General features: G+C 41.5%; 1 protein-coding gene across 1 annotated transcript in view; it reads right to left on the reverse strand.

The window, feature by feature from the left end:
- LOC122806873 (tubulin monoglycylase TTLL3-like) overlaps positions 1 to 27,972 on the reverse strand; it is a 406,187-nt gene that overhangs the window by 272,026 nt on the left and 106,189 nt on the right. Inside the window, exon 3 of the mRNA XM_044077644.1 lies at positions 20,563 to 20,689. Coding sequence (XP_043933579.1) covers positions 20,563 to 20,689 — 127 coding nt within the window. The remainder of the gene's footprint in view (positions 1 to 20,562; positions 20,690 to 27,972) is intronic.

Below are 27,972 nucleotides of genomic sequence, written 5' to 3' on the forward strand. Positions count from 1 at the left end.
TCCTGTCCTGTGCATCTTGTTCTGTCACACCAACTACCTGCATGTCCTCTCTCACCACATCCATAAACCTTATCTTAGGCCTCCCTCTTTTCCTGTTACCTGACAACTTCATCCTTATCATCTTTTTCCCAATATACTTTGCATGCCTCCTCAGCACATGTCCAAACCAACATAATCTTGCCTCTCTGGCTTTGTCTCCAAACCTTCCAACCTGGGCTGACCCTCTAATATACTTATTCCTAATCCTGTCCATCCTCGTCACACCCAGTGCAAATCTTAACATCTTCAACTCTGCCACGTCAAGCTCTGACTCCTGCCTTTTTGTCAATGCCACTGTCTCCAACCCATATAACATAGCTGGTCTCACTACCCTCTTGTAGACCTTCCCTTTCACTCTTACTGGTACTCGTCTGTCACAAATCACTCCTGACACTCTTCTCCACCCACTCCATCCTGCCTGTACTCTCTTCTTCACCTCTCTTCCATACTCACCATTACTCTGAACTGTTGATCCCAAGTACTTAAGCTCATCCACCTTCGCCACCTCTATACCCTGCATCCTCACCATTCCTCTATCCTCCCTCTCATTCACACACATATATAATGTCTTAGTCCTGCTTACCTTAATTCCTCTTCTCTCTAGAGCATATCTCCACCTCTCCAGGGTCTCCTCCACCTGTTTCCTACTCTCACTACAGATCACAATGTCATCTGCAAACATCATAGTCCACGGGGACTCCTGTCTGATCTCGTCTGTCAACCTGTCCATTACCATTGCAAATAAGAAAGGGCTCAGAGCTGATCCTTGATGTAATCCCACCTCCACCTTAAATGCATCCGTCACTCCCACCGCAGACCTCACCGCTGTCACACTACCCTCGTACATATCCTGTACCACTCTTACATACTTCTCTGACACTCCCGACTTCCTCATACAATACCACAACTCCTCTCTAGGCACCCTGTCATATGCTTTCTCTAAATCCACAAAGACACAATGCAACTCCTTCTGACCTTCTCTGTACTTCTCCATCAACACTCTCAGAGCAAACATCGCATCTGTAGTGCTCTTTCCTGGCATGAAACCATACTGCTGATCACTAATCATCACCTCCCTTCTTAACCTAGCTACCACTACTCTTTCCCATAACTTCATGCTGTGACTGATCAGTTTAATCCTTCTGTAGTTACTACTGCTCTGCACATCACTCTTATTCTTAAAAATCGGTACCAAAACACTTTTTCTCCATTCCTCAGGCATCCTCTCACTTTCCAAGATTTCATTAAACAATCTAGTTAAAAACTCCACTGCCATTTCACCTAAACACCTCCATGCTTCCACAGGTCTGTCATCTGGACCAACAGCCTTTCCATTCTTCATTCTCTTCATAGCTATTCTTACTTCCTCCTTGCTAATCCATTGCACTTCATGATTCACTATCTGCACATCATCCAACCTTTTCTCCCTCTCATTCTCTTCATTCATCAGCCCCTCAAAATACTCTTTCCATCTGCTCAACACACTCTCCTCGCTTGTGAGTACATTTCCCTCATTATCCTTTATCACCTTTACCTGCTGCACATCTTTCCTTGCTCGATCCCTCTGTCTAGCCAATCGATACAGGTCCTTTTCTCCCTCCTTAGTGTCCAACCTTTCATACAACTCTTCATATGCCTTATCCTTAGCCTTCGCCACCTCTCTCTTTGCCATGCACCTCATCTTCTTATACTCCTGTCTACTTTCTTCATCTCTCTGACAATCCCACTTCTTCTTTGCCAACCTCTTTCTCTGTATACTCTCGTATACTTCCTCATTCCACCACCATATATAAAGGTAGCACATGATAACACTGGTGACCTGTGTTCCTCATATCAAAAGTTGGATTTTTTGCTTACTGTTATTGATTGTAAATCTAGATTTGCTGAGGATGATTGTACTTGTACAACTGGTTTTTGTTTGTGTCTTTCGGCTTTTCCCGGTTAGGGGTCGCCACAGCGGAACTCCGGTTCGCTAATGATTGGTAGTTGATTTTTACATGCCGAGTTAATAGCCCTGACGCACAACCTTCAACGAAGGTATGCCCATTCACGCATGTCTCCACACAGAAGACGTGCTAGCTGAGAATCGAACCGGACAGCGTCTTTCTGTGAGGTGACAATGTTACCGCAACACCACCACCGCGGGTCGTACTTGTACAACTGGTACAGCTGGGAAAACTGCTGTTACATATAAATTATTGGGCTGATGAGATAAATATTAGACAAAATATAAGGAGAACATTTAGAAAATGTAGTGCCCTTTGCTAATAAAGACTACCTATCTGTTATTAAACCTGATAATGCAGATGACACCTTTGCAATTAAGGATGCATGTATACAGCACTCTGAAAATTCAGACTACATAGAAGAAAAGAAAGAACAGGAGATGCCCATAATAAATAACTATGAAGAAAAGGAAATTGACAAATGTATATAATGCTAAGAGAAAATATACTAAATAAAAAGATACTACTCTGATATGTAATACCCAGATTAGTGGGAATGATTGGTCAATCACAAAACAGTCTACAGAAGATGATAACTGAAAAGGTAAGAAAAACAAGCAAGGGGCAGACTAAAAGAAAGAAAGAACTGAAAGGATTAAAGAACATTACTGTAAGGGAAAAGACTGAGGTTCACAACATGACTCAGGCTGCAGAAGTACAAAGACAACTAGATGAGAAGTGTAGGCTTACAAATGAAGCAGATGGTGAAAACCATGAGACTCTTGGTGATGAAGAGCTTTCTTCTGTAACAACTGAAACAGCAGACATTACTGAATTAGAGAAGTGAGATTCTTCAGCGCAGGTCGGAAATGATATACTAGTAATTGGAGATTCAGTTATTGAAGGAACTGATACACACACTTGCAGAGAAGATAATGAACACTGAAGAGTTTAAGCCTGCAAGGAGCAAAAATAAAGGATGTGTATAGGGTTTTTGAATGCCCAAATGTAAGGAAGTATGGAGTTGTTTTTTATTCATGTTGGAACAAATGATCTCATCTTTAAGGCTCGGTGACTGTTAGTAGGGAGATTTACAACTCTCTTAAATAACATAGCTTGTACTTGTGTTGAGATATATCTTTTAAAAAATCAAATAGAGAGAGGAGAGTCAGGTCAGCATGAATGAAAAGATTTTTTTAATTAATACCTACATGAAAAAATGGCTTTTTTAAAAAATACGAATGTATAGAACATCCAAATCTAATTTTGATCACATGCATATTTTGATAGAAAAAAGCCCAGTTGTGAAGACAAGGAAAATATTTTTTCAGCAGATATATTACAATATTTGACTAACACAAGACAGGATTTTTGCCAGCTCAGAAATTTAACAATTCACAAACAACAAGATTTGACTTATCTGCACTAGTTGTTAATAAACGAAGCATTAGTAATAAAGCTTTTTATTGTAAAATTTGTTGCATTCACATATGATTTCTGTAATTATTTGCAAAACATGGTAAAAAATAATTATGTATAGTAACTAGTTTTGTTACAGTACAAATGTTTTTATTCTAACAGACTTTTTAGCAAAAAATCAGATGGAGATGTTATGATAGGGCTTAAATATTTTTATCAGATCTGCGATCTTTAGATATTTAGTGATAGTACTAATACTGTAGATTGCGTAACTATGATAATAAAGACAACTCTGGAAGAGATTATATTTGCTGGAGTGTATACACCAACAAAGTCAAGTGTTGATGACCTAGGAGAATCCATACATATCTTAAATGAAACACAAGAAGGAAAATATAATAGTTAGGAACTTGAATTTACAAGAGACATGCTAGAATAATATTGATTCTACAATATTAATAAAAATATATTTTACAACATATGTACAAGAGTGACAAGTGTTGGAGACTGTAAGCAAACCTACCAGGGAACAGAGCATACCGGATACTGGCTGTGTTCCTAAGATGATTGTTACTTCATGTCAAGTTTTATTACCTTTGATGTGCTGTGATCATTCAGTTATAAAAGTTAAACTACTGCTAAATAATTCTACCAAACGGAAATGTAAAACAAGCACACAGGATTAATATCAGAGCATATGGAAGCAAAATAATCACTATGTAAAATTTGAAGTGATACATTCACTGGAAAATGGCAGAATGAATGTGACAAGTTTTGACAGGGAAATTGTTTGAATAAAAAATAAATAACAACATTTAGCATCAAGATCCAGGTACACTAGGTCAGGAGGTTAGATTTCCATAAGAATAAGATACTTAATTAAAATAAAAGATAAAATATAAGAAAGATCTGAGATAAAAATATGACTTTTAAATCTGAAACAAATAAACAGGCCAGGCAAACATTATGAGAGAAGATTAGGAAATTTTTGAAAAAAGTCTATATAAAGATATTAAGCATAATAGGAAACCATTTTAAGTATATAAGATGCAATAGGAGTAAAAACTTGCAAAACATACAGATTGATAAGCTGTGTGCAGATTCTAAAATGAATTCTCAAGCATAACAAATTGTAGACATATTTATAACATCTTGAAAAACATTTTGGCTCCTCAAATGTGGAGATAATTTGTGCTAGTGACATCCAAGTAATTTCTGATACTAAAATTAAATCAGAAAAGTACTATGTATACTGGACCCTAGCAAAGCACAGGAAGGAGACAGGGATGAGAAAGAATTAGTAACAATAACCAGGGAATACCTGAACTTAATGTACCATTACATCTGTTGTTCACTCAGTCATTTAAGTATGGAGAGGTTGCTTAAGATTAGAGACAGCATTTTTAAACCAATCTTTAAACAAAAGTAAAATAGGACAAACCTAGAGTTATATACCCATACGTGTATTTGCTTGTTGTGGAAAAATAATGGAGATGGCTGTTTTGGATAAATTATTGTCATAAGTGGAGAGCTTGAGACTTGAAATCATATAGCAGCATGCATATATTGAAAATGTGTCTATACCAATCATGTTGTCCAACACTAATATAATAATAGCTATAAATAAAAATGTTTGTTGTGATGTCATTTATGTAGCCCTATATTCAGTCTATGATAGGATCGTACATAAAACATTAGTCAATAAATTATAACAACTGGGTATTAATGTAATCTTGATAAAAATGGATATCTGCATGGCTTACAAACAGGACACAGTAAATATCAATAAGAAATTGGGCAGGTGAAATAGGTTACTATCAAGGTGTCCCATAGGGCTCTCTGCAGTACCCATACTTTTTTACATTGAATATTTCTGATTTGTCTTTTTTTTTATCTGACGTGTTCTGCAGCCTGTATGCAGAGGATTTGAAAATGGGTAAACTAAAATTGTATGTTACAGATAGGACTGTCTGCAAAAGAACTTGACTAAGCTGACCTGCTGGGAGCAGGAGAATATATGCAAATACATTAAAAACTAAGCATATGAGATTTGGAGGCATAGATTGAAAGGTAAATATTTAATATAGCACACAATGATTGAAACAATGGATTCATTTAAGGACCTGGTTATATAGGTAGATCCAGCTTTGAAATTTTTCTGATCATATCACCAAATTGGTTAACAATAGTTATAAAACTAGGAGCTGCATAAAAAGATTTATAAAATCTAGCAAATCAGAAATGATGAAATCACTGTTTATAAATGACATTAGACCTAAACTAGAGTATGGAATAATAATAATACCATGGAAACATTATAAGAAAAATAGCACGAGTAAATAGAAAAGAGTACAGCAGAAATACACCAAGGACAACCTTTAACACGAAAGTTTAAGTTATTATGAAAGATTAAAAGTCATCAAACAACCTGTGTAGGAGATTATATAGCAATGAAAGGTATACTAATTTGCTGCCTGAGAGAGTAGCTGATGTCTGGAACAGACTACCAAATTATACTAAAGCAAGCACTAGTTTAATTATTTTCAAGAACAACTTGGGCACTTATTATGGGGTTGACCCTTCTGGTATATTAGCAGGCTAGAAGGGCATTACTGCACATGCCAGAAATATTTGTATGCAAGTATTTATGTATGTATGTATGTATATATGAAACCTAAACTACATTAGCTGCCAGAAGAAGAAGCCACAGGGTTCTTGAAGAAACTTTTATTATCCACAAATAATAGTACTTTTGTTCATGTAACAATAATGAACTTCTTCAAATAAAATTGAACACAAACAAAGGTTTTAAATAAGGCCTAAAGTAGTCATCTGATCAAAGGATGATATGATGACATTAAACCCTCCCATTTATATTTCTTAAAGTGCCAAAGTGCTTTTTTCTACGAATTCTTCCCCTGTCCTGCATGGCATAAATACTGATCAAGCTAACAATTTACAAACTGATCGTGTTTGCTTGTTACTCTAACGGTGTGGTGAGGTATCATTCAGTTTAGAGTGATGTTCCCTACTCTATGCAACAAGCAGAAACCCATGCAGCCTCAAACACTAATATTCTGGTGAGGTATCGCCCTTTTCGGGGTGATGGTCCGGCTTTAAATGAATGGTTGCAGCAAAGATTCAAATTTAATGTGAAGCCAATGGTCCAGTGCTCTACTCTTTATGAAAAACTGAATGACTTTGCTATAAATTGTTGAAGAATAAAAAGCTGCAGCTTGAAAATGCTTATTTTGTTGAATGTATTAAAATAAGCAAGTACCCAAAGGATTAAGAATCTGGCGATTTACGACAGGCCTGGGCAAAAATTCTCCCCTCAATCCTGACCTACTGGCCCAACTTGACAAACAAGGGTATGAATTGCTTGAATTATTGGTCAAACATAATATTAAACTTATTGAAAAGTGTGGAGCTTAACTTTCTCAACAACCTTATAAAGCAGGATATCCAATATGAGTAATACAAATTTGAATATGTAAGAATTTTCAGCAGTATTAACCAGCAACTAGAATGCTTAAAAGCAATGAAACTAAGGAAAAAAGAGAGAATTAGGATAGACTATGCCAGAGGTACTATGTACCCTAACCTCCCACCATCTCGGATTTGGGGTAAAGGTAGGAGCTGGCAACACGGTGAACTGATCAACAATAACACCATTCATCAGAAAGAACTCATGATTAATGGTGGTAATGCTCAAAAATGCAACAAACCTGCTATCTCTTTATCTGATTCCACAGAATTTCCACCCTTGAGGCATTCAGAAAGGATAAGGGAAAGGAACCATAATGACCACAATCAACAACAATGTGGCAACCATTGGAACAACTAAGTTTTTCAGATGCCCTCCAGGAGGAACCAATGACGATAAAACAACCAGTCCCAGTTCCATCAACCAAACAAACCGTAACAGACATATTGAGGGCAGAGGAAATAACAGAAGTGAGTACTTAAACTAACATGGTCCCTCAGTATATCTGTGCAATTATTCCGAACCAGGGAGGTGACCTTAAAATTTACAGTTTTTTTAGTATGTCCTTCGACCAGGAACTAGCAGATTCACCATCAAAAGGACTTACATTTGTTCCATCTAGGAGAACCAATGTAGCTAAAACATTGTTGGATTTAAAAATGTATTTAGGAAAACTAAATCTTAAACTCTTATTTTTGATGGAAATTTAGGCTAAAGAAACTCCAGCTCTACTCAGTTGCTTACTGCCTACTCAGAGGCAATCTGTGCCTGACGTATAAAGCCATGTCCAACCCAGAATTAATGGACATGCTCCACCTCAAGAAATCCAAATCCCTTAGAGCTACATGCTCCAGGAACTTAAACCTCAGCACAGAAATAAATAGGGCATGCTGGAGGGACAGATTCATATCCCAGAGGCTCCCCTCATTCTGGAACAAAATCCCAATCCATGTTAGGCAGAGCCCCTCAATGACCCTCTTCAAGAGAAATCTTGACGAGTGGATGGGAGATCGTAGGTTTACCCCTGGGATCTCTTCTGTGTCCCTACTAGACAGAGGCACAGTAAACTAACCTTAAAAGGGCTATCTTCTGTGACCTACTATACAGAGGCACAGTCAACTAATCTAAAAGGGTGGCAAAAGCCAAACACACTCTGGCTAGGCTTATAAATGCCCTAGGGCAGTTAGCCTAGTATCAACCTATGTACCTATGAACCCTACTGATGAGTTACATATTTCAAGCACATTCAACCCACTCCTGCATCTAGTGTTACAACTATTTGAAGGTATGTGAACTAAATATTAGAATTTTGTTAAAACAAAAATAATAGGCATTGTGACTTTAACTTAAGTAAGCACAAAGTTGACTTATTGCTTTTTTTAAAACAAAAGAATGTTAGAACCATGAAACCGGATAAGAGGGTGGACTTGTTATCATGGATCTGCATAAATACAATAATAAAATGCTTGACATTTTAAATAGTGATACCTATGAACTTGTTTCAAAGGGTCAACTGAACTGAGCATATAGAAGCATTGGTGTGCAAATCAGGGACACGTTCATAGATAGACGCATAGACCTAGACAAACTATTTTAACATGACCTCCCCACTCATACCAACCAAATTTGGGGTCCCAAAATACATAAAAACATTGATAACCCAACAAAGCGTTGCCATAGTGAATGAAGTAATTCAGTAACATCAGCCTGTGGTAAATATCTACACAACAAAATTAAAAAATTGTTAACAAATGGAAAACAGATTTGTGGGGATTCTTGGCATTTCTTAGAGTTGAATAACAAAGCTGAATATGATCAAAAAGATGTTTTTATCACTATAGATGTAAAGGATCTCTATACAATTATACCTTAGGATACAGGCCTCACACGGGTTACTGAATTTATGTTTAAAAAAGGGGTCCCCCAAGATGAGATTAACCTGTATGAGGAGTTGTTTCATCTGGTCTTGGACAATAATTATATTCTTTTTGATGGAAAATATTACTTACAGAAGAGTGGGGTAGCCATGGAGCCACCACGTGGCTCGATTTTTGCAAATTTAGTTATGGCCCCTTGGGGGCATAAGTTTTTATTTGAAAATGTTGTAAAGCCTCCTTCCAGCTTTATGTTCATTACCTGGATGGTAGTTGTATCCTTTGGAAGGACAAGGTAGAGAACATTGAGTCTGTTATGCAATATATCAATTCTACAACTAACTTCTTATCTTTTATATATGAATGGGCATCAGACAGGATAGGCTATCTGGATATATTGTTGGAAAGAGACATAAGGTCCAACAGATATACATCCAGAATTCAGAAAAAATACCTGCTCTAATACCTTTCTTCATTATACCAACTCACACCCATACCATCAAAAAAGGTCAGTAGTAAAGGGGCAGCTGGTGGGGGCAGCAAACATGGTTACTTTTAATTCACAGTTTGAAGAAGAGTGTAATATTTTGGTGGGAATGTTTGGTAGGAGAGGCTATCCCCAACCACTTCTTCAGGAATTAGTAAGAGAAGTATATAATAAAAGAACAGCAGGACATTTTAAACCTATTTTAAATACTTCATCTGTAGGGCTTACATCTCACTCACAATTTTCCAGTTTGGATGGAACACAATATAACTTTAGCCCAAATACTAGTTTTAGTACATGTTTCAGCAGTGATTTTAAAACACTTAAGTGGATTTTGAACAGAAATTGGGTGATTATGTATGAAGACATTCTAGTTAAATACAAAGCGGGTGAAAGACCCACCATAGTATACCATAGGGGCTCGAACTACTTTAGAGAATATGACAAGCAATAATACTACCAATGCACATAATAACAACATTAGCTCCCCATGAAAAAAGTGGGCATTGCTCATATTGTAAATATATTAATACTGGTGACTCTTTCAACATCTGTGGGAAGGAGTATCGGATAAAGGGTAGATACAACTGTAAACCCAAAGGAGTTATGTATGTAGGATTATGCCAGTTCTGCCCATGTTTTTATATAGGCAAAATGGAGCATAGATTATGGGACCGGATTTATGAACATGAATATGATATAAAAATAAATCTGAATAATGCATTAGCAAAACATGTTCACATGTACCCTAACCACCATTTCAAATACTTGGTTATAGAGAAGGTTAATATCAGCATGAGAGGGGGTCCCTGGACAGTGATGTTAGAGAAAAAAGAATTCTTTTGGGAATTATTTTTGTATGCTTGCAACTGGCTGGGCTTGAATGACTATTGCTCTATCAGCCATGTTTTAAAGCATAAAGCTTTTACTAGATAAAATACTATTATTAACATTTCCACACAGGTTTGTGTATATATTAACATTTTAATGAAAATTTGTACTTTAATTTTTATTATTTTTTTCTGTTTTTATTGTATTATTTTTAATAAGTTCATTCATTTTTTTCAGTACATTTTAAGGTTTTAGTGCATGAATATTTTTACACATTTTTAGATTATTGTGTTTATACAGTTTGAATGGCAGTTTAAAAAGCACTTTGGCACTTTAAGAAATATAAATGGGAGGGTTTAATGACATCAACCTTTGACCAGATGACTGCTTTGGGCCTTATTTAAAACTTTCTTTGTGTTCAGTTTTATCTGAATAAGTTCATTATTGCTGCATGAACGAAAGCGCTTATCGGTCTATTTCTTTGTGGATAATAAACGTTTCTTCAAGAACCCTGTGGCTTCTCCTTCTGGCAGCTAACATAATTTATGTTTCATAAGTTTTCTTTTTGTCTTTGCTATGTATGTATATATGTACGTATGCATTCTGTCATTTAGCCATGTCAGTTCAGTGAGAGATTTTACTTTCGTTTTAAACAAAGATATTTTAAGAGATGCAAGCAAAAAACATGTCAGCATTTGAACAGTAGCATGTAATACATTCTGCTGATACCTTGTTAAATGCTTATGCCATAAATTATACAACAAATTGTTAATAATTGACAATTTTGCAAGACAAAGTTCAGCAAATGAAAAGCATAGTCATAGTTTTGAGCACTTGACATTATCTCTGGCCTGTTCAGATGAAATTCTTATTGCGAGTACTGGGACTGAGTTTCATTTCCAGCATAAAAATGGTGTGCAGTGAAATAAAATACTGAATGGCTGTCTGTTTTAGGGAGTGACTACTTTAGCTTGGGCAACCACCACTGCCAGTCTGCAGCAGACGGACACTGACAGATTAACCCCCAAATGTGCAATGTCGTCCACAGTCTGGCATCACACAAATTATGATGTACATTAAACATGTTAAACATAAAAAACACAATTCCCCTAAAAATGGTGTGGTGGAAATGTCTTGTTCTACATTACATATTCTTTCTTTCATTGTAAGTTAATCATTACAGGAAACAAATATTTTATCAACAGTTCACTGTATAGAGCAGTTGTTTTTTTAGTCACTGCACTATGTGGACTGGTCATTATCAGGGAATGACCTCCTAATGCACACTCTGAACTGCTTGACAGCAGCCCCATAAAGTGAGTAGGGATGCAGATGGCACACTGTATAACAATAGCCTCAGAACATAAGTCCGAAATGTTCACTGAACAATAACAATCTAGGGAAGTACCTCCCCGATGAACACTGTACAAAAACATTCTCATATAGTATGATCATAATGCAGGCTGTAAAACAACAGCCTCAGAAAGTAAATCCCTAATACACACTGTACAACAACAGCCTCAGTGACTAAGTCTACAACACACACAGTGTACAACAATAGTCTCAGGGAGTAAGTCCTTACTACACATTGTATAACAACAGCTTCAGTGAGTAAGTCTATAACACACACAGTGTACAACAATAGTCTCAGGAAGTAAGTCCCCACTGCACACTGTACAACAACAGCCGCAGTGAGTAAATCTATAACACACATGGTGTAGAACAGTAGTCTCAGGGAGTAAGTCACTAATGCACACTGTATAACAACAGCTTCAGGGAGTAAGTACCTAACACATACACTGTGCAACAACAGCCTCAGAGACTAAGTCCCTAATGCACACTGTATAACAACTTCAGGGAGTAAGTACCTAACACATACACCATGCAACAACAGCCTCAGGGAGTAAGTCCCTAATGCACACTGTATAACAACAGCTTCAGGGAGTAAGTACCTAACACATACACTGTGCAACAACAGCCTCAGAGACTAAGTCCATAATGCACACTGTATAACAACTTCAGGGAGTAAGTACCTAACACATACACCGTGCAACAACAGCCTCAGGGAGTAAGTCCCTAATGCACACTGTACAACAATCACAGACAGTAAACCCACAATGAATACTTACAACACCAGCCTTAGAGAGTAAACTCTTAATATTCAGTGTACAACAACATCAGAGAATAACTCCCTAATGCAGACTTATGCGTAACTTCTTAATGTACAATGTACAAAACCAGCCTCGGGGATTAAGCCCTGAATGCACACTGTACAACAATAGCTTCAGCAAGTAAGTCCCTAACAGACAAACACACACACACACACACACACACACACACACACACACACACACACACACACACTGTACAACAATAGCTTCGGTGAGTAAGTCCTTAATGCACATTGTACAAAAACAGCTTCAGTGAGAAAGTCCCTAGCACACATACTGTACAACAACAGCTTCAGCTAGTAAATCCCTAACACATACACTGTACAAGAGCTTCAGTGACTAAGTCCCTAACACAGTGTACAACAGCCTCAGTGAGTAGGTCTACAAGACACAGTGTACAACAATAGTCTCAGGAACTAAGTCCCTACTATACACTGTACAACAGCTTCAATGAGTAAGTTCCTAACACACACACTGTACAACACAGCCTCAGGGAGTAAGTGTTTTTTCCTGCTTTATTACTTTATTTTGGTTTTGCTGATTGTTCTTAAAAGTACTCAATTGCATTTATTCTACTGCATTTATTACTGCTTGTTAGTAGCCTGATTAAATTGTAACTGTTGGTCTAAGCCTTTTGGTTTAAGCACTTGGGCTTCAGGCCAGTTGTTTTACATTAGGAAGGGTTGTTGTCTACACTCTTGCAGCAGGAGAGGTAACTTACATCCTTCTAAGTTGGGAATTGCTGGTTGAAGGTTTAGTGTGTCTGTTATTCTAAAAGTGTCTTAGTTCTGGTTTAAGCACTTGGGCTTCAGGCCAGTTATTTTACATTAAGAAGGTTTGTGGTCTATAGTCTTGTGGGATGAGAGGGTAGATTCTGCCCTTCTGAGCTGGGAATTTCTGTTTGAACTCTTATTGTGTCTGATTATTTGAACTGTTTCTTTCTGAAATTGGTGCACCTTGTTTGCTGTAGCATAGACTAGATTCAGACTTGCTGAATCGAGCTCTGTTTGTATAACTTGAGCATTAATCCAGGCCATCTTTTTTTGCAGAGGGTTCACCTGCACCCTAGTGGCAGGAGTGTGCAGTTAAGTTTTCAGCTTTTTTATTGGTTAATTGGTTAATTTGTTTAACTGCGGTGGTAGTGCTGTGGTAGCGTTGTCGCCTCACAGTAAGACGCTGTCCTGTTCGATTCTCAGCTAAAGCATCTTCTGTGTGGAGACATGCGTGAATGTGCGTACCTTCGTTGAAGGTTGTGCGTCAGAGCTGGCAACTCGGTATGTAAAAATCTACTGCCAATCATTAGTGGGCCGGAGTTCTGCTGTGGTGACCCCTAACCGGGAAAAGCCCAAAGACACAACAACAAATTGGTTAATTTGTTTAAATCAGTTTGCTCTTGTTTGCTACTGTTATATTTAAGTGTGTTTCTGTTCCCCTGTGCTAAATTGACCTAAACAGAGTTTAAATATCTTTAGCATAGTCTGTTACCTTATGAGCTGTACAACAATAGCTTCGGTGAGTAAGTCCTTACAGATCTGTTTGTGTGATTCTGCTGTATTGATTTTATCCAGCCCTACTCATACTTATAGGTACTTTTCTCAGATAGTACATACTGTACTATTCCTGACCTCTCTTCCACAGATTCTGACAAACATGGATGGACAATTTACTATTGATTCTCCTACTAGTCTGGTTGATATGGGTATTCTGAGACAGTGTAGCAACTGCCTTATGTACACACACAACCCTCTACTACTACCACCTAGGAACACAATATGTGACAGATGCAATTACATTAAGAACCTAGAATCCTTCCTGTCTTAGTCACAAGCCAGTACATCTGACACTAAGAAGGTTGTCTGCACAAACATGACAAACACCACACCTCTAACACCACCTACACTGTACAACACACTCCTACATATGCAAATGTTCTCAACAAAATCATACCTCAATAAAGTAGACCTCTGAAGCAAAAACACACATGCACATCACAACCCACAGCACCAAGCACCACACATAGTACACATGCCTGTGTCTCACAGCCTCTAAGACCCAGCCACAAACCCAAAATACTAATCATAGGAGACTCTATTTTGAGACACACAGATGTGCCTCTCACCAGGCTAGACTAAGAGAAAATCATGGTAAGTTGCTTGTCAGGTGCTAGAATCTGCCATATCACTCACGCACAAGTCTCTTAACAACAGGTACTATTATGATTCTGTCATAGTCCACGTTGGTGTGAATGACTTGAGACATATCTCTCTGGACTATATGAAGAAAGACATGATTGAGCTCACTGAATGTGTGTCCCATGCAGATATGTCCCTAGCCTTAAGCAGCATCCTATCATCACCTAGAATGATACCTCAATATAAACAGAAAATGATTGACTTTAACAATTGGTTTTGTTTCTGGTGTCATTCCAAGGGGATCCAGTATCTGACAGCCTGGGAGGACATGACTGACAGACCATGATGCTTTGCCAATAGATGGCCTTCATCTGTCTCCCCTGGGCTTCAGGCTTCTGGCAAAGGCTCTTGCCTCCACCTTAGTGCCTTTTTTAGGCAAAGCCATGAGCATAAAATTACCAACATGAAAAATGATTCTAAACAAAATTTAAAGGTCATGCTGCTAAATGCTAGGAGTCTTAGCATGGAACTGCACTCATTGCAAACATTCCTCACCCTGGAAGATGCTGACATTTGTGCAGTCTCTGAAACCTGGTTCAAAGCTGTGGAGAGCATTGCAGCCTTACCAGGTTACTCATCCTACCATACTTTCAGACCCCAAACAGAGGGCTACAAAGCCAAAGGAGGTGGAGTTTCAATCTTTATCAAAGACATACGCACCTCCAGGCTGGTCAAACGGTATGACACACAGGAGACACTCCAAGTGCAGTTAGCTATTGAGAAAACACCTATTCAAATCATGGCTAGCTACAGACCCTCATCCATGACTCAGGATGCACATTCCACCTATCTGGACTTACTTTAATCCATCAAGATTCAACCCTCTACCCTGATCCTGGGTGACTTAAACACCCAACCATAGAGTAAAAGACCTATTCTAGCCAAACATGGACACCCAGAGATTCCTTGACTTTGTCAATACCAATGCATTGGATCAGCCTGTTCACAACCCCATGAGAGGTGAAAATATCCTGGATCTGGTCCTAACCAATATGAGTAGCCACTGTAGCACCCCTACAGTGTCATCCTCCTTGGTAAGATCCAACATTAAAGCAATCACTTTTGAAGTCACCATCTCCCCTGACCCCCCCCCCCCCCCTTGTCAAGGGCAAACAAAAAAACTTTTCCAAGGCTGACTATAATCTCCTAAGAGCAGGTATAAGCAGTTTCACAGCCACCATCCCTTCAGTCGGAACTAGCACTAATGTTCAAGCCTACACCAAAAAACTATATGAGCATCTACATAGCTGTATGAACTCAGCAATACCTGACAGGACCAAATCATCTTCCTCAAGGAAGAGTAAACCTGTCTGATGGACAGCAGCAATAAACAAACTTTATAATAAAAGGAAAAAAATGCTGTCCAGGACCAAGAAGGAGCAGGTGCCGAGTTGGAAGCAATCTCTCCTTTGTCTGAACAAGCAAATAAGGTCACTGGTGAAATCCTCAAAGGTTAACTTCAAGTTCAAATTGGCCACATCCACTGAGGACAAACACAAGGCCTTTTTCACATACGTCAGCAATCTCAAAGGTAACACCCAAATCTGCTCTGAACTGGTGATCAAGAACACTACATACATAAACACCGTAGATATAGCCAACCTGCTGGCAGACAGGTTCAGTGAAAATGTCACCCCACTGTCCCCCCCATCAGTAAACAAGGACAACCCCAGCACCTGACCCTCCCCTCATCACCAGGAAGCAGGTCTTTAATGCCCTCTCAAAGGCAAAAAATACAGTCTCCATGGGACCCGACAACATGAGCACTGGCTTCATCCCAGCCAACTGGAGGACAGTCACTGCCATCCCTCTACACAAAGGTGGAGTGTCCACTGACCCAGGCAGTTATAGGTCCATCAGCCTAACTAGCCTGAGCTGCAAGCCTAGGGAATGCATTATCATGGACCTTATAAACAAGGACATTGGCAACCTCCAAACGCTTGACCCCACACAGTTTGGTTTTGTCAAAGGGAGATCATGCCTATTAAACTTGGCCAACTTCTTTGAAACAGTCACCAAAGCCACGGACGAGGGGAAGCCAGTGCACACCACCTACCTTGACCTAGCCAAAGCCTTTGACACTATTTCCCACTCAGGCATAATAGATAAACTCTCCCACCTAGACATCAACCCATATGTTACCAGATTGGTAGCTAACTGGCTCATTGATAGAACCCATTCAGTCAAAAATAGAGGACGCCACCTCTAGTTGTAGACCCGTAATGAGTGGTGTACCACAAAGATCGGGCTTGGGGCCTCTACTGTTTGGGATATACTTTTCTGAGGTGCAAGTCAAAACCATTGGTCTGTGGCTGACCAAGTTTGCAGATGACTGCAAGCAGGGCACTGTCTTAAATTCCCCTAGTGATATGAACATCCTCCAAGAGGGCCTTACCCAAACTAATGAGTGGTGCCAGAAGCATGGCCTCAAACTGAATGCCAAGAAATGCATCATTATCGCCTTTCGGGAAAATGACGTCCCCACTAATCATCACATTAATAACAACATACTAAGCATTCAAGCAGTCGTGAGGGACTTGGGCACCCAGGTTGATAGCAACCTGACTTTTGACCACCACATAGCCTAAATTGTGTGGAAGGCTTTCTACATGGCCCACCTCATAAGTAAGGGTATTTCATCCAGGAACAAGGAGGTCATAACATCCCTATACTCCTCCCTTATCAGACCCATTATCGAGTACAATGCCCCTTTCAACATGTACCTTGCCAAGCATATGCACAGCTGGAGAGACCACAAAGGTTCCTGACCAGGAAAATCCAGGGTCTCAAACACCTGTCCTATACAGGTAGGCTAAAATCCCTGTCCTTTTACTAAGTCTCGTACAGACTGCTCAGAGGTGACCTGTGTCTAGCATACAGGGCCATCTCAGACCCAGCCTTGCTAGAGTTGCTGCATATCCATAAGTCAAAATCCACCTGGCAAGCCGCATACAAGGCCTAAACCTGGTCTGTGACATTAATATAACTTGTTGTCGGGATAGATTTGTGTCCCAGAGACTCCCCTGTCTGTGGAATAGACTCCCTCTCCATGTTAAGCAGAGTAGTGCTCACAAGCACTGTGTGTTGGGGGGCTGGATATATGTTTTCAGTGTATTTAAAAGTAACAAGCTGGTCATATTTTCTTTCATTTAACCATCACAAACATGGACCTTACACATGATAGCTGGCTATCGTTGGTGGTTTGGCACATAAAGGATGTGTGTGAAAGCAGCTGTTTGTTGTCTCTATGGAGCAGTTAGTATCATTGCCATGCTTTACTCTGGTTGGGTTCTTGGCTATGTTTTCTCTATGTGGTGTCTGCATACCCTCCCTGTCCTTGTGTGCATCTATTCATGTTCGCTTGTTACCTCCACCACCTCAAAAACATGCAGCAGGTTAAATGGAACTCTTCCAGTTTCCATGAATGTGAACATGCAGTGTGTGTGTGTGTGTGTGTGTGTGTGTGTGTGTGTGTGTGTGTGTGTGTGTGTGTGTGTGTGTGTGTGTGTAAAATATCTCTGATTTTTATTTGTGAACATATACATAATAATGCCGGCAACATAATTAACTGCTCTGGGCAGCATTAAAAGTGCAATTAACAAGTCATTACATTTCAAAGGTAAGGCATACAATACATCATAGAACTTTCAGACATTTAGAGCTTCTAGGTGTCTCACACACACACACACCCCAGACTGTATAAATGGATTTTGATATGGACTTAGTGGAGACATGTGCCCTCAGTCCCACCCATTCTAAAACCAGCCTGCTCAGAGGTGTGTACCAAAGGTTGCTGCAGGTTGTGCAGGGGCTGGGAAGGGTCATTACTACTATGATTTTAATCAGAATCAAACCTTAGAGGTGTGTCCAGAGAGTCATTATAGATTGTGTTGGGGCTGCGGACAGTTTCATCATTGGTTCTTTTACTTTTCTCACAGACCTCGGAGGTGTACAAAGAAAGTCGCTGTAGCTTGTGTAGGGACAGTGTATTGCTTAGGAAAAACAAAGTGGAATACATTACTGTAATCATTATTTTTTTCACTTTCCTCACAACCACACATCTTGCATGTATACAGGTGGCTGCCTTTGGAGACTACGGGTGAGGAGTGAGTAGGTGTGCTATGTATATGTATGTCAGCAGTCGTTTGAAATACATGACTGTGGCCATCTAAACCTCTGATTTCAGCCCAGTCTAACACCAGAGGAATGCACAGGCAGTGAATTAATTTTTCTGGGCTGGGTAGGGTGGCAGATAATATTCCTAGATAAGATTTGTGTATCCTCATAATTGTCTTGTGAGCTACTATTTTGTTAGCTTTGAACACTAACCATTGGGCACAACTCATGTGTTCCTTGATATCCTGATGTTTTTAGTTCAGGCTAGCCACTAGATTAAAAGGTTGGGAAAATACTGTAAAATGCATCCCAAATATCTGTAAACCCCTGTACCTTCCGGGTGTCTCCACCTAAATTGAGTTATTTCCTAAATGGTTATTACTGTGCTGTCTTTGTCAGGAAAGGTATATTAAAAACATGCATTGAAAACTAAAGTTGAACAGTAACACTTCTTACCTTAATCATAATTTCTGTTCAAGCCATCACTGAATGAAAAGATTGTGTAAAAAGAAAAAAAACTTTAAAATGCACTTCAAAGTATATAGAAAGGTGTGGGTTCTTAAAAAAAGCTGAAGAGCAAGACAAAATATGGGAAAAGAAGAAAAATGTAATGCACGTGGTGTGGGGAAGCATGGAATAGAGGAAAGCAGAGGGGAGCACTGGAGGATGTGGGGGGAGAACAACAGGTGGTGCTTAAGGCACCATTTCACCTAAGTCCATTCTTGTGCATAGAGTTGCTGTTAATATATCATTGTTGCAACTAAATGGCAGCAACTGTGAATGTCCTTGTGTGAGATGGGTGAACATAGAGTGGTGCACAAGCCTGCGTAAGTGTAACAGCATTGTAACTACAGCTCAGTCTGTGCAAACTACTCCTGACAGCATGAACTAAAAGGTTTCTTAGGAAGGGTGGCAATGACAGGGTGATATTTAAACTGAAAGTGTCCTGGGGGCTCCCAAACTGCTAACACTGGCCCTAACGGCAGTAACTCTTAATGAGGACTACAGATTTGTTGACAGTTTCTTCAGGCAGTAATTCCTTAATGCTCAGTGCCTGACTACAGCTTTGGAAATAACACTCTAAAGAACATTGTAGATTATATGACAGCAGTCTCTGGGGGTGTGCTTCCTAGAAATATTAGAACCAACTCCTGATACATACTAAGCACAAATAAGCAACAGCTACTGGGAATGTACTGTTCAAAGCCTAGAAATGACCTGACTCTCATCTACCACACCATCCCTTTGACAGGACTTTTCGCATGTCATAATTATATAAAAGAGTTGCAAGTATTGTTCCATGTGAAATGCTATTAAGACACCAGTATAATACCTGACCAGGGTGTCCTGTGCAGTCACTCAGCTTGTGCAGTGTCCTTCTGCTTAGCATTTCAGGTGCAGAGTTTGGCATTTACTGCTGTTTCTGATATGCAGTTCTCCCTAATTTCATCTTATTACATTTTTGTGTATTCAAGCAGAACCGATGCCAAACACAACAATGTTTTCTCTTTTCACTCTTTTATTACACAGCTTGTGCTATGAATAACCAGCATGCAACTGAACAGGTAGGGTATTCCATTTATGTAATACAGCATAAGAAATAATCAAAATGCATTTCAGTTTCATAATACAAAATAAGAAAATAAACATGACATTTCCTTCTGAGTCTGTCCTTCCTGGAAAATGAGCCTGCGTAACAGATTAAAAAATATATAAAACAAAAAGCAAAAATAAAAGTAAATAAAAGCAAAGACATCGGATGCTTTCTATGTTGTACCCATGAAATGTGCAAGCAACATGTTTATTGACCACCATTGCTGTTTTAAAAGAACATTGTGAGGGAACCTTCACTGTCAGTCTAGTCTGTGGAAGAATACCAACTGAGGTCACGTGCAGCAGAGTTGTGACCCCCCCTAGTATAGTTTATTTCCTCAGGCTGGTTACAGATCACATGTACTAAAGTTAAATTGCCTTCTGAGATGCCTGGATACATCTCTTACCTTTCCTATTGCTGCTTCCTTTCCCATCATCCTCCTCTTCTCTCTCTAGGGCTACAGCAGTATTCTCTTCCTTATATGGCTTCTCCTCTGGTTGAGGGCAGTAGTTTGTACTGCCTGTCTGTTCTTTCTGTAAAAAAAAATTTGTAGAATATGTAAGAAAATGCGTAATACAGAAACTATTAAGAGTATCAGCAACCTATAATGATGAAGATAGGTGATAACCTTGGGCACTTGGCTGTTTATTGAGTCATTAGGAAGAATATATCTCTTTACATTACGATAAATAAATGTTCATAATGTGCATAAAATCCTCCAGAATGAATGAAAGAGAAAGGTAGAATTATATGGCAGTAGTCTAAAGGAAAGTGGGCATCAGTCATCCTTCACCCATAAACTAGAATGCCTGCCCAATTTCCCTGCCTTCATTTTATTAAGCTTTCTACCATAGATCAAAATACCTGTTCCCATGCTGTTTCATTTCACCTCTGTTTAGCATTTCATTCCTGGTGTATGCTTGTGTGACACCCGTGCACTGGCCCAGCAATCAAGGAGCCTCAATCCTCAACACTAACACCAGTGAGGGGCATCTACATTGGGAAGGATAACAAGTACACACAGTAAAGTACAATTTCCCTTAAGAACACACAGAGATTACAGTCAGTCTGGGGCTGGTTTCTCCCTTTCTCTCCAGATCCTCAATAAGACTCCCCAATGGCACAGTTATAGGGTCCTGATCTCAGCCTAGTGGTCAAGCTAAAACCTTCAGCACCCTCTCTGTCCAACCAGTGCTTCGTGTCCCTTCCCAAGTAGTGGACATGCACACACTTTGAGATATGAGTTATATACAAACACACAGACACTCCTGGGCCACAGGTTCTCCAGCTATGCCCCCTTCTCTGCCAGGCTATAAGGTAGAAATCACTGCCACTAACCATTAATGTCAGCTACTAATAAGGCCCTTACTAAAGGGTGTCCAATTATTACTGTGCAATATTATTATCCAAATAGTAAGTGTGACCCAGGGCTAAAGCTATTGGAGTGGCTTTGCCAGTATCACTATATACATACAATGTACTATAGAGCTTAAATTATCTCTACACAAAACAGCCACAGTTGAAAGGTTTAAAAATAAGAAGTTATGTACCTACCATAACGTTCCATGTTAGTTGTCTTCTCTCGCCTTCTTTCTTGCTTGATGGGTTCGGAGCCGATCCTCGGCTCCGACTCGGCACTTGCTTTAGCTCGAGAACTCCTTTTACCAGCTCGAGGCAGCCCCATATCCCATGATGCAAGGCAGTAAGTACCCAGATCTCGTTTGTTGACAAAGGGCAATAACACCAAGCATAAAATACTTCCCAAAGGAAGAAGAAACTTACAGATGGAAAAAGGACCAGGTCTGAATGGTCTTTAGCATAACAGTTTCTTATACAAGGTCTGTCCAGGCCAGGGGGAAGGAGGGAGGGTCGAAGAAAGAAGGCGAGAGAAGACAACTAACATGGAACGCTATGGTAGGTACATAACTTCTTAATGTTAAGTTGTCAATCTCGCCTTCATTCTTGCTTGATGGGACCGCGTCCCTAGCACCTCTATCCTGGGTGGCTCAATGGAACAAACTCTTGAGGACTGTAGAGCCAAAACTGGCTCTGTCCCTGGAGGCCAAGTCCAATTTGTAATGGGAAACAAAAGTGTGAGGAGTGGCCCAAGTGGCCGCTGCACAAATAGTGTCCAAAGGCAGTCTAGCTTGAAAAGCTGTAGAAGTAGCTAAACTCCTAGTTGAATGTGCTTTAGGTTTTGAGCACAGCTGTTTTCCCCTGATCGTATAAATTTCAGTGATGACCGAAGAAAGCCATCTGGACAAAGTCACTTTAGAAACAGGAAGGCCTTTTTTATTATCCGCATAGGAAACAAAAAGTTGATCAGATTTTCTAAATTTTTTGTTCTGTCCAAATAATATCTAAGCTGACGGTGGACGCCAAGATAATGTAGCTTTTGTTCAGCTCTATCTGAATAGTTAGGAAAAATACAGGAGATCAATGGATTGATTCAGATTGTTTTTGAAGCGACCTTAGGTAAAAAGGATGGATTAGTTCTCAAAGATACTCTGTCTTTGTGAAAAATCAAATAGGGGGTCGAACCGAAAGAGCATGAAGTTCAGACACCCTCCTGGCAGATGTAATAGCCACTAGGAATAAAGTTTTCCAAGAAAGATATTTCAGGGAACAAGAAACAGCTGGCTCGAAGGGGAAGAATCAAGGATGTCAGCACTAAATTTAGATCCCACTGAGGAGGAGGATTCCTGATTGGAGGCTTTAGTAGGAAAATTCCTTTCAAGAAGGCCCTGCAGAGCCTATGGGACATAATATTATGATCTGCTATCCCGACATGAAAATTAGAAATAGCAGCCAACTGAACTCTGACTGTGGAAGAAGAGGAGCCTGCATGAAAAATCTCTGCTAAGAAGTCCAGAACTGCCTGAACAGGGGCAGTAAAAGGATCAATATTTTGGGCCTTAGCCCAATAAGAGAAACGTTTCCATTTGCTTGTGTAAATCCTCCTGGTAGAGGATTTTAGTGAAGTTACTATGATATCTCTAACTGGGTTAGAGATCAAAGGAAGCCTGGCTAAGGAAGGAAGTGGAGCAACCATGCTGTGAGGTTGAGAGAAGGGATTGACCGGTGCAGCTGACCGGATTGGTGAATCAGTAGATCTGGCACTGGGTCCAGATGCCACGGCTGCACCAAAAGGTGATGATGGAGGAACAGGAACCAAACTTGTCGAGGCCAGTAAGGGGCAATGAGAATCAATTTGGCTCTCAAAACGGTAGCTTTCTGGATCACCTGAGGGATCAGAGGAAATGGAGGGAAGGCATAAAGAAGTCCCTGGGGCCACTCCTGGGTCAGAGCGTCTCTGGGGGGATGGCCTGATAGAGGGAAGAGGCTGAAGAAGTCTGGACATTTGCTGTTTTGGGGAGTAGCAAAAAGATCGCAACATGGACGACCCCATTCCAGAAAAATCTCTTCCGCTATGGATTGCTTGAGAGACCACTCGTGAGGCATGAGAATAGCTCTGCTCAATCTGTCCGCTATAATGTTGGTTTTCCCAGGGATATGCGTTGCTACCAGAAACCGATGAGAGGAGATCGCCCATTGCCATAGTCTGAGCGCTTCTCGACACAAGGGGTAGGACTTGGTTCCGCCCTGTTTGTTGATATACCAAACTACAGACATGTTGTCTGTGTGGACTGCAATTGTCCCTACGGGAAGAAAGTCGTTGAGGGCTTGCAACGTTAAAAGCACTGCTCTCATCTCCAGGACATTTATGTGCAGATGGTACTCGAACGGTTGCCATGTCCCATGAACCATCCTGCCCTGATAATGACCCCCCCACCCGATCAGGGAGGCATCCGTGGTGACAGTGGCTATCGGGGACGGAGGTACAAAGCACCTGCCTTGGTGAACCTGAGACGATGTGATCCACCAAGCAAGATGTTCTTTGCATGTTTGTGTCACCAGAATCTGGTGACGCATTGGGAGTTGCTGGTATGACCACTGTGTGAATAGCATCCACTGAAGGAGGCGCATGTAGAATCGGGCCAGGGGAAGAAGAGTAATGGCCGCAGCCATGAGACCTAATACCTTTAGAACCATTCTGGCCTGTACTTTCTTGCTGGCCAGAATGATCCTGACATGAGTCTGAATGTCTGAAACTCTTTGTTCTGTAAGGGTAGCTGACATCCGAACAGTGTTTAAGTTTGCCTATGAAGGTAATAGACTGGCAGGGCGATAAGGATGACTTTTCGAAGTTGACTGAGATCCCCAAATGAGAACAAAGGTCTATTGTGTAATCCCTGGCTTGTATAAGCTGATGCCTGGTGGTGGCTGACAGGAGCCAGTCGTCGAGATACGGAAACACCTGGAATCCTTGATGTCTCAGGTGAGCCGTGACCACTGCCATGCATTTGGTGAACACTCTGGGGCTGTAGTGAGACCAAAGGGCAGGGCTCTGAACTGGAAGTGACTGGACCCCAGCCGAAGCGGAGAAATCTCCTGGAGCGTCTGTGAATTTTGATGTGATAGTACGCATCCTGAAGATCTATTGAGCACATCCAGTTGTCCTTCTGTAAGAAGGGCAGAATTGACTGAAGAGTGACCATTCGAATCTTGTCTTCCTGACAGACTTGTTGAGTCTGCTGAGATCCAATATTGGTCTCCAGTCTCCCGTCTTTTTGGGGACCAAAAGAACCTTGAGTAGATTCCGGCTCTGAATGGTCTATTGTAACTGGCTGAATGGCTCTTTTTTGCAGTAGTTTTGCGATTTCTAACTCTGCAATCTCCCTTAGACCGGGTGGTACATCTGGAAGGGAACTTGAGGGGAAGGGACTTTCCTCGAAAGGAATTATGTAACCCTTGGATATGATCGACTGTACCCATCTGTCTTGAGTGAGGGAATGCCAGGCTTCTGGGTACAGTGATAATCTTCCCGACTGCCTCCAAGGAGGGACAGCCGGGCAACACCTCAGGGATGCTGAAAGGGCTTATCAGAGAGAGGCTCCCTGTTTCCCTGGTTCTTCGGACCCCCTCTGCCTCTAGAGCGGCGCCTGTTGTTGTTACCCCCTCTGCCTCTAGGGGTAAACTGACCACGTGAATCCGGCGTGACTCCTTGGGATTTACGGAACCACATCTTCCCACCCTTCTGTCCTTTGGGATAAGGCCTAGAAGGGGTGGAAAAACGGACTCCAACAGCAGAAAGAGTCTTGCCGTCCTGCTCACACCTGGTCAAGGTCTCCTTCACCTGAGGGCCAAACAAAGCTGACCCATCAAAGGGAGAATTTGTGAAGGACGCCTTAAAGGATCCGCAAAATCACATAGCCGCATCCAGGCTTGGCGCCTAAGAGCCACACCTGTGCCTGCGGCTCTACTGCCCATCCGCAGCATAAGATATTAGCCGCATGGAGGAGTTAGCAATGGAATTGAGGGTTCCTAGCTGCGAAGCAATCTTTTCTTGAGCCCCTGCAGCTGTAGGATCCTGAACTACTTCTCCCAGCTCCTTCAGGATATCTCTCTGGAGTCTGGTGAAGTGACAAAGATAATTCAGCGACGCATAGCAAAGGTCGCTGAGGAAAACATCCGCTTGCATACCTATCCATGGTCCTAGAGTCCTTATTAGGAGGATGGACGGCACGGAAGGATCTGCAAGTTCCTTTTTGGTGGCCGCAGCCACCACCATGGCATCAGCGGGACACCCTTGGTAAGGAATTGTTTGTCACTAGGGGCAGTGATAAATTTAGAAGGCCTCCTAGGGACTGGCTCTACAGAGTCAGGAGCTGTCCACGCCTTCGTGCAATAACCTGCATAAGGGGTCGAAGGCGGAGACACCCAGGAGGTGGAGGGCCGAGATCCAAACGCCTCTAGGTATACTGACTCATCCTCAGAGGGATTGTTGGTGGGCCAGTTTCCCCTCTGTTTCAGAAGTTCTAGGATGTCTGAGAAGGAGACATCCTCAGAGGGGATCTAGGAGATCCCTCTGACTCATCAAAGTCAGTATCCGAAGTGACAGACTCGGGGGAGTCTACATGCTTCCTCTTACAAGTCCTCTTCCTAGGAGGATCTCCCGAAACATCAGGAGAGTCCTCGGAAGAGGGGGAAATTCCCAATGGGGAAACCTGAGGCGGAGGATCTCTGGGTCCTGTAGCAAGAGAAGTGGCAGAGATGTCAACAGGTACTATAGAGGGAGGAGCTACGGAACAGACTGCTGACTGATACCAGTGGCCAGTACACTCTTCATTACCTCGAATGCTCCCCTCCCAGGCAGGTCCGAGAGAACCCGCTCCGAAGAGCTAGGAACTCCCGGGACCACCGAAAGGGAAGTCTCCGAGGCAGATGTCGGAGCCGAGCTCACCAAGGCCGAGGCTCCAAGGGGAAGAGCGGGCTTGGACAAGGGTCCGATGCCACTCACCCCCTCGGAGGAGACCATGGAAGCCCGACCACCGAATTCCTCTAAGGAAGAGGAGATAAGAGTAGAGGCTGAAGGAACAGAAGGGCGTATCCGTCCTCCAGCCGTAGCAGTAACCATGCCCGAAGACTCCAACTCCAAACTCTGGGGTAGAGTTGAAGGAGGAACTGTAACGGGGTGTGGACCAACAGTCGCCTGCTGAGACGGACTGTGTAGCATTTGGGCCAGTACCTGTGACTTGAGTAATCTACTGACCACTCTCTCTAGGTCATGATCTGACAACCTGGATGACCTTGAAGATCGGCTCCGATGGCTCCGTTCCGATAGAAGAGGCGGCCGAGCCGAAAGTATCGCCTCAAAGGAAGGAGACCTCGACCTCTTCCTGGAATGAGCCATCGGAGCCGATACTACAGATCCTGTCGGCGCCGACTTCTCGGAGCCGACAGAACGTTTCGATGTATCGGCTCCAGCCGGAGCCGATACAGCCACCAAAGTAACGGTGTCGGAGCCGATCGGAGCCGACACCGATGCCTGTGCCACATGGGTGTCGGAGCCGATCGGAGCCGACATCGGCGGTCAAAATAGGTTCGGCACCGATAGCCATCGGTGCCGGCGCTTTAAAGCCAGAATCGGCTCCAGCGGAGCCGATCACGACTCAGTACAAGTCGGAGCCGAGGCCGCAGGCTTAGGAACAGAAGCCTGGGCCTTGGAAACTCTTGCTGGTTTTGATGGAGCCGACTTAGCCGGAGAGCCCTCCGGCTTAAGAAGGCCCCTAAGAACCAGTTTGTTATGTCTCTCCTGCAGGACTCTCTGGCTGAAGGAGTGACAAATAGCACAGGAGTCCTGCAGGTGAAGAGGGCCCAGACAATACAGGCAAGAAGTGTGACCGTCTGTCAGAGACATCTTCTGACAGCACGAGTCACACTTCTTAAAACCTGAGACCCTCTCCTTTGACATGGTGCCGAAAACACACACACACACACACCAGTCAAAAATTAGACTTAAATAAATACCAAAAGGTATTCTACAAAAACAATACACACACCCTAACAGGGGGGGGATGGGAAGGGTTTTTTAAGATACACTAACAAAAAATAAAGGAGACAGGAAATTTCTGTCAGAAAAGGAATAATATAAGTTTAAAACTATTAATACAAGGTTTTTTAGTAAAAAGGGGCTTAAAACTTCACAAAAGTGAACAACTTACCAGGAGCTGGTAAAGAGAAGACCTCCCAAGCGAAGCGGCAAACGAGATCTGGATACTTACTGCCTTGCATCATGGGATATGGGGCTGCCTCGAGCTGGTAAAAGGAGTTCTCGAGCTAAAGCAAGTGCCGAGTCGGAGCCGAGGATCGGCTCCGAACCCATCAAGCAAGAATGAAGGCGAGATTGACAACTTAACATTAGTTTATAATAAATAATAAGAACACAATACAATGCTTCTTACTACACAGTGCT

The sequence above is a fragment of the Protopterus annectens genome, chromosome 7.part0 (assembly GCF_019279795.1).
Source record: "Protopterus annectens isolate FY-2018-M chromosome 7.part0, PAN1.0, whole genome shotgun sequence".
Taxonomy (NCBI): domain Eukaryota; kingdom Metazoa; phylum Chordata; order Ceratodontiformes; family Protopteridae; genus Protopterus; species Protopterus annectens.